The following is a 12,147-nucleotide window of genomic DNA, read 5'->3' as shown; positions in this document are numbered from 1 at the left end:
TAATGGGGGCTCCACTAGAAGTGAGAACCCCTCTTTGTTGCCATAACATGCCAAAATTGTGGACTACTCCAAAGGCATGTCTGCTCTGTATATAAGCATTTACTGATTTCCCTTTAACTATATGACAAGCTCAAGTGAGAGCAAAAGCTCTGCACTTTGAGCTGGTTGAACAACTGGGAAGAGTCTGCTTTTTATTAACTCATTTTGGGTTGTGATGACATATCTTGCCAAAGAATAATTTCAAACGATGTTAGTCTACTTGCTGAAAAATGCTGGGTTTGACTGGAATTTAATAGACTTTCCACAGCATGTGGAACTTGCAAAAAAAAAAAAAAATTCATTCCCTAAAACCAGGTCAGATGAACCCTTTACCAATCTGGTGGTTGCTGCCACTGCCTTTAAGCAATTAGGATATGCCTTAGCTATGGGGTCTAATTGCAGGCCATAATATGTGATGGGCCTATGCTCTCCCAACTATGTTCTTTTTCATGTATTTATTTATTTTTTGAGATGGAGTTTTGCTCTTCTTGCCCAGGCTGGAGTGCAATGGTGCAGTCTCGGCTAGCTGCAATCTCCGCCTCCCAGGTTCAAGCAATTCTCCTGCATAAGCCTCCCAAGTAGCTGGGATTACAGGCATGTGCCACCACACCTGGCTAATTTTTGGTATTTAGTAGCGACGGGGTTTCACCATGTTGGTTAGGCTGGTCTCGAACTCCTGACCTCAGGTGATTGCCCGCCTCGGCCTCCCAAAGTGCTGGGCCAACTATGTTCTTGAGAAAGAACTCCTAATGCCTGATTGTTGTGTTTATGAACAAACAAGGTGAAGGGTTCAGTGTAATTTGGAAATCCTAGAGCAACCGTATCTGCTCCTTTCCATCCTGGTTTATATTTCTTAATTAGACTGCGAAGTTCTGAATGAAGTCCTTTTTAAATAGAGCAGTTAATGTCATTTCTGTCTCTGCAGGTTTCACAAGTAGTGTTTCTAAATGAGCTCTATAATCTGAAACTGGTTGATCTTTTGCCCACAAGATTATGTGATTGACCAATTTTTCTGTGGAAAAGTCTTAGGGACTGAATTTAAAAGATTTTCGGCAATTCTTCTAGTTCCTTTTGGCCCCCCTCTCGGGGTTTTGGAGTGGTCTGTAACATCCTCAGGCTGTTTCCATTCTACTCCTGCCATCAATTTTCGAGCTTCACCAGGTCCCAGTATCATGTGAATAAACTGGTAAAGATTAGAGGCCTGGATCATAAGCTCCTATGAGGATTCTCAATTTCCCAGTACATTTTTGAGTATTTTCTCTTGGATTAGTTAAGTCTTTACGATGGCTCTAAACTCAGCTTAAGACAATGGAGTAAAAGTGGTTACAGCAGGCAGGGCTGGTTGACTAGAGTCTCACTTGGCAAGGCATTTATCCAACTTCCCCTCTTTCATTAATCTCAAGGAGAAAAGGTGACTGCGCAAAAGGGTTACTGTACTCAGAGCATCGAGGTAAAGAAGAGAAAGAGAAGGAGCAGTCGGGGTTAGTGTGCTGCATGAGCCTTTCATTTGCATTTTGTAAAGAATCTTTTAGGCAATTTTAGATTTGTATAGTCTTTTGGGTGCCTCTGCAGAGACCAATTTAAAATGCATCCCATTGTTTTTGTGGAGTTTTTGATCCTTTCTTTTCTAATGTGTCCCACAAATAAACAGTTTTATTTAAAGTTTCCTCATTGTGGCCATTTTAATTCTAAGTTGTTTCTAGTAAGGTTAGCCTGTTTTTCTAAAAACAAGTTCTGGGTCCATAATCTTGGGTTTTTTTTTTTTTTGAGACAGAGCCTTACTCTGTCACCACCCAGGCTGGAGTGCTGTGGTGTGATCTCAGCTCACTGCACCCTCCGCCTCCCAGGTTCAAGCAATTCTCCTGCCTCAGCCTCCTGAGTAGCTGCGCTCACGGATGTGCACCACCATGCCGAGCTAATTTTTGTATTTTTAGTGGGGAGGGGTTTCACCACATCGGCCAGGCAGGTGAGGTGATCTCCCACCTCGGCCTCCCAAAGTGTTGGGATTACAGGTGTGAGCCACCACGCCCGGACTTGTTTTGTCTTTTGAGATAGAGTGTTGCTTTTGTCGCCCAGGCTGGAATGCAGTGGCGTGATCTTGGCTTACTGCAACCTCTGCCTCCCGGGCACAAGAGATCTTGCCACCTCAGCGTCCCGAGTAGCTGGGACTACAGGCATACACCACCATGCCCAACTAACTTCTGTATTTTTTGTAGAGATGGGGTTTTGCCATGTTGCCCAGGCTGGTCTCAAACTTGTGAGCTCAAGAGATCTTCCTGCCTTGACCTCCCAAAGTGCTGGGATTACAGGCGTCAGCCACCACACCCAGCCTCATAAATCTTATATATAAAATTAGATGGAGTCCCAGAAGGTGGAGTCCCAGACTCCTTGGATTGAAACAAGACCATTATCAAAAGGATGACCTACCCAGTGCCTCTAACTGGATCCATCCAGTTTATTATGGGATTGAGTCTAATCCAGGACGCAGTCCAGTAAAAATTGCTCAGATAAACTTGGAGAGCTCAAAACACAAATTTATGGAGCTCAGAATCCCAGAACTCACTATGGCCTCTAGTTGCTGTGAGAGATCAGTGGGCACGATGGGCCCTGGCAGATACCATTTTGTGTGGTCACTCAGTGCTCCTGGAGGTCACTGAAGTTCTACTTCGGATCCTACTTCTGACACCAGTTTTTTAAAAGAAAAATTTTATAGACAAATTAACAGCTTAATTGAGCAGAAAAGGGTTCATGAACCAGGTAGCACTCAGGACCAAAAGCAATGGTTCAGAATGTGTGCAGGCTCTATTTATAGGCAAAGGAATGGAAATGACATACAGAGATAGCCTGATTGGCTGCAGTCTGGCGTTTCCCTTCTTTGGACATGTTTTGGCAGCCTTCAGCCTATGGTTGGCTGAGATTTGGCTACTTGTTACAAGAGTAGACTCTTAGGTTGCAGGGTGTTTACACATTAAGTTAGGTTATAATTCACTATGTACAGAGGCAGCTTTAGGCCAAACTTAATGCAGTTTAACAGAGGTCACCTTTGGAACCAGTTTAATGGTTGAGGGGGTCCCATTTTACCTAATTAAGATTTGTGTATGTCTAATGAATATCTTTATATAGTACAATTTTTAAAGTCCCCAGTTGTGGGAGGTGACCTTGAAGAATAGTTTCTTTATGTCTATTTGAGCTACTTTTATCAAGACCGCTCTCAGAATGTCAGGTCCCAGCAGCACACTGAGGGCACGGAAGGTCCAGAGTGTCACCGCTTTGTGATACTGGTACAGAATGTAAGTGTCCTGGAGCCTGTGGCTCAGTGGCCAGTGGCTGCGCTCCTCTGGTGGGGCTGCTGGCCTGTTCCTCAGGCACAGTGCTCACCTGCTTTGGTTTCCACCACACGTAGACTGGGCAAAGTGAGTGAACAGGCCTTAAGAACCTCACCTAACTGGCTGTGTGGTGCCCTTACCCAGCTGCTCCTGAATATGACTCTGTGATTCAGGAACCACGATCACCTGCTCTTGGGAACCAGTCCAGTTACCCTGAGCTGCTCATCTCAGAATGATCTAGCCTGGGTGATACTGTGTTCCCCCCACTGCCTAAACCCAACAGCTGCCAACCTAGCTGAGCTTGGGAACAGAGTTAAATGTTTGGGCAGCTCTCATGTTCCAACAGAGATAGCTGGAGGGAAGGCTGTGGACTTGAGGGAGTGGGTGGTGCCGACCATGCAGAGCGTCCACTCCTCACATAGAAGGGAAGTCTTCACTACACTTACCTGTTGAACCTGTGTCTGGTCACTCACCTGGCACTGGGGGCTTTTGTTCTTAAGTAACTCAGATGAAGCGGTGGCTTCTGATTTTCCATTCTCTGACCTATTACCATCCCTCTGAAGAGAGGCCACCAGAGATGGCTTCCTGGGATGGGCTGAGGAGGGAGGACCACTTGGGCCTGGGAGGTTGAGGCTGCTTCTGCAGTGGGCCATGATCATGCCATGGCACTCCAGCCTGGGATACAAGATCAAGATCTTGTCTCAAAAAACCTACAAGACACTCACATGGCCTGGGGGTGCAGGATAGTGGTAGGGAAGGCTTCCTAAAGTTCTTTCCTCAACTGTGTAAATATACACGTTAAGGGGCCACCCCAGCCAAAGGCCTGAATTTGGAATCCTTTGGAGGACATAAGATGGGGCCAAATAGGCCCTCAGGAGCTCCGCTGCAGACTAAACACTGCTTCATGCTTCCGAGGGCCAGTCATTGCTGGAGTCTACAGCTGGCTCCAGTAAGGGGGCCTCTGGGGCTCTCCCAGCCTGACTTGACGGTGTGGGACTGATGGGCAGCCTTCGGGGTCCTTAAAGGGGAAGACAGCAAGCAGAAAGCCTAGGCTTAGTTGTTGGACAGACTTCAAATCCCACCTCGACTCCTTGTAGCCTGTTTCCTTACCTGTAAGATGAGGATAAACCCATGTATCATACAAGATTTCACATGAAATGATCTATGGAAAAAAAGCAAGCCCTCCTTTTTGAGAACAATGAGTGACAAGAGACAGCTGATAGGTGACTCTGAGAAACCCTGGGAATGAGGTTTTTGTATGACTAATAGTTGGGGATCAAGTATCAGGACTTAAGAAAATGCCCAGTGTCCACTCCATACCCTGCTCGTGATCCTGCTACATTGTGGACATCACCTCATGCCACTGAATCAGGCAAGCCTGGCCCAAAGGATGGCCAAGCCATGTGTAGCCCAGTGCTTGGCATACAACAGAGTAGGATTCACCAGCCCACCAGTCCCAGAAGCCAGGTTGGGGGCCTCGGATTCACTTCGGACCAAGGCCAGTATAAGCAATCCAAAGAAAAGCAGAGGAGGCAGGTCACTCAGAGGGCAGCTTAGAGTCCAGCGGAGCTCCTTACCCTCCGAGCTCCTTACCCTCTGCCAGTAAAGCCACAGCTGGCCTCAAGCTAGGGCCCCACCAGTCCCCAGCCTAGGGATGGGACTAGCATGGCCAAGGCAGGCCCCTTCCAAGCAGCCCAGGGTTCCTGGCGAGCTTCTGTAGAGGTGAGAGGAACTGCTGTGTGGGAAACGGGCAGACAGCAATCAGGAAGAGGCTGGGGGCCGTGCCTAGAAGAGCATGTGAATGTAGCACTTGCTGAAGGACAGGATGGCCTCTCAGCCCCGGTAGAGGTGCTTTTCGCTGGGGCAGCCCCAGGGTTTGGCTGAGAGCAGAAAATACAAAATCATCAGAGAAGTAAAATACCTTTGTTTTATTATGTACACACTATATATAAAAACCACCTACCCTGAAAACAGCAGGTTCTGGCTTTTCCATGAACCTCCAGACGAATATAAATTGGAGCCTCTGAGAACAGTTCCTTCCCCAGAGCGGGGAGTGTGCGTGTGTGTGTGCATGCGTAACCTTCTGATTCCATGGACCTGGCCAGCGCCTCTGGAGCCACACAGCCCTCCCTGCCTTACACCCTGACTCCAGCTTCACTGGTCCAGGGCAGGCCTCGGCCTGGGGCAGCTGTGATGTAAACCAGTCACTCAACCTCCATCTTATTCTTCTGCAAAGAATCAAGGAAGTCCTGCCACTCTGCTGGGTAAAAGCGTTTATAGACATTGATCTTATTCCGAATCTGTTTTGGAGTATCTTGATAGTAATTCTTCTCATCACGGGCCATGGCCTAAGAAAGGAGAAGAGCTACTTTAAGAGAGGGCTAGACAGGCAAAGGCTGAAATCTTAGCTCATCCTGAATTAGGCAAGCCACTTGCTATCTACCCCTGAGGTCCAGAATCCTAACCTCAAAGGCTGTGGTGCACCAGGCACAGTGGCTCACACCTGTACTCCCAACACTCTGGGAGACCGAGGTGGGAGGATCTCTTGAGCCCAGGAGTTCCAGGCCACCCTGGGCAACACAGTGAGACCCTGTCTCTCCAAAAACAATAAATTAACCATCCTGTGGTCCCAGCTACTTGGGAGGCTGAGGCAGGAGGACTGTTTCAGCCTGGGAGGTTGAGGCTGTAGTGAGCCATGATCACACCACTGCACTCCACCCTGGGTGACAGAGTGAGACTCTGTCTCAAAAAAAGACCAGGAAGGCCTGAGAGTCCAGTGGGCCAGGGAGGAGCTGGGGCCAGCTGAGGAGCTCGTGACGCATCATAGCCAACTAATCCCACCTGGGTCCAAGGGTCCACTGTTTGTAGCCAGATCTTTCCACTGTTAAGGAAGCCAAAAATAGACTTCTAGCCTGGGTGACAGAGATTCTGTCTCAAAAACAAAAACACACCAAAAACACCATATGCAAGCAAAACATTTATCTGTGAGTGAGACAGGAACCAAGGCCACTCAGTCTATGCTTGCCATAAGCATTCGTTCGAGTTAGGTCTCTGTCAGTAGGATCCATTTCCTAGAGTCTTTTTCCTCCCTTTCTTTGCACCGTTTCAGAAAACAGGTGCTGCGCAAGCAGATCAAGCCGCGAATGGTCCAGGGCACCTTCCCAGCCAGCCCACGTGGCCTCAGCTGGCTCACCTTATAGTCCTCCCCGTGGTTCTCCACCATATAGCGTACGTAGTCAATGAGGTCCCGAGACAGAGTATTTCCTTTCTTTTCTGGAAGGCTGGCTTCTGCCTCCAGGTCTGGAATGATGACAGAAGCGGGGAAACAGGGAATAAGGCTTTGCTTTCTGTGCTCTTTGAGCTGTCCAATCACCCCTTCACCCACTCCCAAGCCACAAGACCCACCACACCAACCACCTGGGGGTCTTTTCCTCCCCATTCCCCAATTCATTGCTGGAACCTTCTTCGGCCCCTTGGATCCCAGACTCTGTCTCCTATGACCCAATCATCTACCAGTATGGCAACTTTTTGAAAGGGAAGTCACTTCTCTCCAGGCCTCAGGTGGATTTACAAAGAAGGTAACAAACTAATAACCTCTACTTAGTGGCAGGTCTCAGGACAGAGATGAAGGTACATACCTGCCCACAGGACAGGGCTCCCTTCCAGCTATAAGCCGCTCAAAGAAGCTCTTGATGTATTATTGCAACACATGAAATCGGATGGTCTAAATATGTGAGATCTAGAGCTTCTGGGTCTGGGGCCTGAAGCTGGGCCCTGGCACCTTAATAGTGCTCCATGGGAGAGAAAAAGCCAGGATGTGGAGCCAACTAATGGCTTCATTTTAAAAATAGGCAGGCAAATCCTACTCCATTTCTCATCTAGGAAGGGAGAGAAAGAGCTACTTCAGAGAAAGGAAGTAGGCAAATAATATCCAGGGGTTAGGTCCTATTGTATATAAAATTATCTTTGACATGGTTGCCAGGGGTTGGAGGTAGGGGAAGACGGGGAGCTGTTTAATGGGTATAGTTTGAGTTTTGCAAAATGAAAGGTTATAGGGACCTGTTGCACAACAAAGTGAGTATATTTGACTGAACAGTACACTCAAAAATGGTTAGGATCGTGACTTTCATGTATTTTTTAACCACAATTTAAAATTTTAAAAAATATTTCTCTTTGACTACAGTAAGTACACATGGCTTTGTTTATACAATCCTGTGCAGTAACTCTCATGAGAACCACTGAGATAAAGACAGGAACTCAAGGAATTCTGTATCAAATGTCTGGCCATTCAAATCCTTTATCTTCAGGGGAGCTGCTTAAACTCCCTGACAGGTAAGGGGAAGGATGAATGAAGAATTCTAGAGTATTCCCACTTTCCTGTAGGGTTTACTCTCCTCTGTTTTAGCATTCACTCTCTATAGCCTTAATATATGTAAAATCGATTTTGTCATTGGAAACATTTATTGAGATGGTGGAATCCCTAAAAATCGGTTCATCCTTAAATTCATGATAAGCCATACACATGCCTGAGATTTACTAGTTTCTCTTCTATTCTCCCAGGCACCTAGGTACATCCTCCCTGAACATCTCTGACCTTAGTTCACACAGTAAGGTCAGGGTTTAGTCAGTACAATGAAAAATGACCCAGCCAGGACACAGTCCTAACTCTGTGAACTTTGAACCAGCTCACTTCTTCCCTCTGAAACTTGGTTTCTCCATCTGCAAAATGAGAACATCTTAGGGCCCTTCCCAGTTTCCCACGGTGCAGGACAGTGACCTAAAGGAATATATGGACCAAACCCACCATTCAGCACATAGGGCTTCCGCACAAGCTCCTTAGGCCTCTCCTCTATGTCCACCTCCATGGCCTTCACCTGCAGAGAACAGAGTCCTTGAGACCACAGTCCTTGAGACCAGAAGGATGAGGGAAAGTTATAGACTCCTGCTTATCCCAACACAACTACTAACCCATAAGAATCCCTGCCCAAGGTTAGGTAGAAGTAGGTAACAATGAGAACTAATGCCCTGGAGGCTTTTTTTCTCTCTCTTTTTGAGACAGAGTCTCATTCTGTTGCCCAGGTTCCAATGCAGTGGCGCAATCTTGGTTGACTGCAACCTCCCCTGGGGTTCAAGTGATCTCCTGCCTCAGCCTCCCAAGTAGCTGGGATTACAATCGTGCACCACCATGCCCAGCTAAATTTCGTGTTTTTAGTACAGATGGGTTTTTGCCATGTTGGCCAGGCCAGTCTCAAACTCCTGGCCTCAAGTAATCCGTCTGTGCCTTTTACCCCCAACATAACCTTGGTGAAAAGAACTTTGTGTTTTGTTCTCTACTAAATCCCCAGGGTGCTTAGGATGTGACATGTTCTCAATAATTAGTTAACCTAATGAATGGGCTTGCTGAATGCATTTGTCCCATTGCCTTAGGCAAGTTTCTTTTTATTATTTCATGCCAGAGGAAAATGGCACTGCCATTTCTTGAATAAATGTGAGGCTACAGCCACACGGGTTAGATAATCCCTAAGGCAAGGAGTGTTATACCCATTTTATAGATAAGCAGAGAAAGATGAATTGCTTGCTTTTCTTTTGGGAATCTAGATTCTTTTAATAGTTGAAGCCTCCAGGGGGCCAGGTGGATCACTTGAGGCCCAGCCTGGCCAACATGGCGAAACCCTGTCTCTACTAAAAAGACAAAAATTAGCCGGGTGTGGTGGCACACGCTTGTAACCCCAGCTACTTGGGACGCTGAGGTGGGAGACCGCTTGAACCCGGGGAGGAGACTGCAGTCAGGGAAGTCTAGGGAAGCCTCAGACCAAGGATGATAGAACAACAAAGGAAAGGTGTAAAGATATCCAACTCTTACGCAGTACTAATTAGCGAAGTTAAGGGTGGAAAAAGATGCATTAAGGAAAATACCGTTGAGATGCCAATGGGTTAATTTCAGAGAAGAAAGACTGAGTAGAGAGGGTGTGGGGAATGTGTGCAGGGGAGGGAGTGTGACGAAGGTCGTCAAGAGACCCGTGATCACCATCAGTTGAGCGTTCCAACTGTGGGGAGGTCGAAAACTCGGGAAGGGTCTGAGGGAAGGTATGGGCAGTACCAAGCAAGTTCTGAAACCTAGGTCAGTATGGCGGGGGAAGAGTAAAGAAGTCAAGGACCGAGACCCTGCCATGTCAGTACCTTTCTCTTACGGAGGGGCACCGCCCTGTTGGGGTCCACAGCCAACCCCATCTCGGCCAGGTTCTGCCGCACCGATTTAGCGTGGTCCCAGGCATGTCGGATGTGGGAGCTACGGGCAAAGAGAGACATCGCGGATCCGTCATCTCGCGGACCTTCCCGGCCGAGGCCCACCGCCACCCGGAACCCCAGCCCCCTCACCATTCGATCCGCGGCGCTGCCTTCCGTCGAGCATTCCGGTTCAGACGCTTTCGGTTGACATTGTAACCAAACTTCTGCCTCCGGGTTTTGCCCTTGGCCTTGGGCATTGTGCTGACCAAGGCACCAGCAGCTCAAAGTGCCTCTCACTCTCAGACCTCGTGTAACAAACTCCTTCCGGAAGGCGTGCACAACGCTTTGCGGGCATTTGGGGAAACGTAGTCCTTTCGTAGCGCTACCGTTCTGAGCATACGACTCCCAGGATGCAACGAGCACCTGCGCCTGCCTACAACGCTCAATCTAGTCGTTTCCCCGCCCCTTTCATGACCTTTACCAGGAGGCAGAGCTCGGAGTCCCTATTTTCTCGTGCTGCTGTGGCCCGGACATGGCGACTCCCGGCCCTGTGATTCCGGAGGTTCCCTTTGAACCATCGAAGCCTCCAGTCATTGAGGGGCTTAGCCCCACTGTTTACAGGAATCCAGAGAGTTTCAAGGAAAAGTTCCTTCGCAAGACCCGCGAGAACCCGGTGGTACCCATAGGTAAGTGGGTGCTGTAGGAACTGCACAAGGAGAGGAGAGTGATGTCGGAGGGAAGGAAGTAGAGGAGGACCAGAGCACTAGCGGGGAGCCGAATGAGAGCGGACCAGAGACGTAACGAGGCGGCGGGGCGGTGAGGGGCGAAACTGATTGGAGCGGGAGCAGCGGGTTTAGGGGGCGGGATGTGGGGCCTAGCATTGGGAGGACTCTGTAACTAGGAGGACCTCACCTCGACCTACCCTTTCCGCCCTACCTCCGCTGTGATCCAGAGATCTTGGCTTGGGGGAAGCTAGACCTAAAGCGGAGAATGACCTGCGGGGCCCGACCTGCTGTTTCCCCGTTGCTTTGTCCCCTCCTCAGGTTGCCTGGCCACGGTGGCCGCCCTCACCTACGGCCTCTACTCCTTCTACCGGGGCGACAGCCAGCGCTCTCAGCTCATGATGCGCACCCGGATCGCCGCCCAGGGTTTCACGGTCACAGCCCTCTTGCTGGGTCTAGCTGTAACCGCTATGAAGTCTCGACCCTGAGCCCAAGGTCTGGCCTTGAAAGCTCCACAGAAATGATTCCAAAACCCAGGAGCAACCACTGGCCCTACCATGGGTCTTACTCCCTCCTCTCCTTTGAGAGGCCCATGTGTCGTTGGGGGAGGAAGTGACCCTTTGTGTAACCGTAACTGAAAGTTTTTTCAAAAATCCTAGATTCTGTTGTTTGAATGTTACATACTTCTATTTGTGCCACATCTCCCCTCCACTCCCCTGCTTAATAAACTCTAAAAATCCACTTGTAGTATGGTGAATTAAGTATCATCCCCATGGTTTTTGGTCTTTGATTTTGAAAGAAACAGACTAGACTGGTGTGGCGCTTAGAAATCGGTAGTCTAGGCTGGGCGCGGTGGCTCAAGCCTGTAATCCCAGCACTTTGGGAGGCCGAGACGGGCGGATCACGAGGTCAGGAGATCGAGACCATCCTGGCTAACACAGTGAAACCCCGTCTCTACTAAAAAATGCAAAACACTAGCTGGGTGAGGTGGCGGGCGCCTGTAGTCCCAGCTACTGGGGAGGCTGAGGCAGGAGAATGGCCTGTACCCGGGAGATGGAGCTTGCAGTGAGCTGAGATCCGGCCACTGCACTCCAGCCTGGGTGACACAGCGAGACTCCGTCTCAAAAAAAATAAAAATAAAAAATAAATAAAAAAAAATAAAAAAATAAAGAAATCTGTAGTCTAGTTATTCCCGAACTTTTCTAGTAACAGCCACCCAGGGCACTTTGAAAGCAGAGATTTGGCCGGACGCCGTGGCTCACATCTGTAATCCCAGCACTTTGGGAGGCTGAAGCGGGCGGATCACCCGAGGTCAAGAGTTAAAGACCAGCCTGACCAACATGGAGAAACCCCATCTCTACTAAAACTACAAAATTAGCTGGGCGTGGTGGTACATGCCTGTGATCCCAGCTACTCGAGAGGCTGAGGCAGGAGAATCACTTGAACCCAGGAGGCAGAGGTTTCAGTGAGCTGAGATCCCGCCATTGCACTCCAGCCTGGACAAGAGCAAAACTCCATCTCAAAAAAAAAAAAAAAAAAGAATCTCAAGGTCACTCCTTGAGATTCTAGTTCAGTGGGCCTAGAGTAATGCCATTTGAAAAATACTGATCTACCCAGCAGTTTTTCAAACTTTCAGTAGGACAACCTTCCTTCAGATGAGGCCTCCCATAGTCAGGTCAGAGACAGGGTTCTGCCCTCCACTCTGCCATCAGTTCCTCACCCTGCTCCCACCTCCCGAGAGTCTGTGGGGCTCCACTGATCTAGACCATCTGGTGTTTTGTTTTTTTGTTTTTGTTTTTGTTTTTTTTGGGACAGAATCTCTGTCAGCCAGG

The 12,147-nt window shown here is 48.6% G+C and overlaps 2 protein-coding genes across 2 annotated transcripts; one reads left to right on the top strand and one right to left on the bottom strand.

Annotated features, from left to right (window-relative positions):
- Positions 1-5,269: 5,269 nt before the first annotated feature.
- NOP16 (NOP16 nucleolar protein) lies at positions 5,270-9,952 on the bottom strand. The gene is made up of 5 exons (XM_010386382.2): positions 9,744-9,952; positions 9,546-9,654; positions 8,170-8,239; positions 6,559-6,665; positions 5,270-5,713 (listed from the first exon to the last, which is right to left on the bottom strand). The coding sequence occupies exons 1-5, from the start codon at positions 9,848-9,850 to the stop codon at positions 5,570-5,572; spliced, it is 537 nt and encodes a 178-aa protein (XP_010384684.1). The 5' UTR covers positions 9,851-9,952; the 3' UTR covers positions 5,270-5,569.
- Positions 9,953-10,058: 106 nt separating this feature from the next.
- Positions 10,059-11,062, top strand: HIGD2A (HIG1 hypoxia inducible domain family member 2A). The gene is made up of 2 exons (XM_010386381.2): positions 10,059-10,279; positions 10,637-11,062. Exons 1-2 carry the CDS (start codon positions 10,126-10,128, stop codon positions 10,801-10,803), a joined length of 321 nt encoding a protein of 106 aa, XP_010384683.2. The 5' UTR covers positions 10,059-10,125; the 3' UTR covers positions 10,804-11,062.
- The last annotated feature ends 1,085 nt before the right edge of the window (positions 11,063-12,147 follow it).

Source organism: Rhinopithecus roxellana, chromosome 3 (assembly GCF_007565055.1).
Source record: "Rhinopithecus roxellana isolate Shanxi Qingling chromosome 3, ASM756505v1, whole genome shotgun sequence".
NCBI lineage: Eukaryota > Metazoa > Chordata > Mammalia > Primates > Cercopithecidae > Rhinopithecus > Rhinopithecus roxellana.
This window is presented reverse-complemented; position numbering and strand designations above follow the sequence as displayed.

What these genes read in the sequence shown, in the direction of transcription:
- HIGD2A (XM_010386381.2), top strand. Translation starts at nt 10,126, where the DNA reads ATGGCGACTCCCGGCCCTGTGATTCCGGAGGTTCCCTTTGAACCATCG. An exon ending in GAACCCGGTGGTACCCATAG is followed by an intron (nt 10,280 to 10,636) that starts GTAAGTGGGTGC and finishes TCCCCTCCTCAG; the next exon opens with GTTGCCTGGCCACGGTGGCC.
- NOP16 (XM_010386382.2), bottom strand. Translation starts at nt 9,850, where the DNA reads ATGCCCAAGGCCAAGGGCAAAACCCGGAGGCAGAAGTTTGGTTACAAT. An exon ending in GCAGCGCCGCGGATCGAATG is followed by an intron (nt 9,655 to 9,743) that starts GTGAGGGGGCTG and finishes CTTTGCCCGTAG; the next exon opens with CTCCCACATCCGACATGCCT. An exon ending in TGCCCCTCCGTAAGAGAAAG is followed by an intron (nt 8,240 to 9,545) that starts GTACTGACATGG and finishes TGTTCTCTGCAG; the next exon opens with GTGAAGGCCATGGAGGTGGA.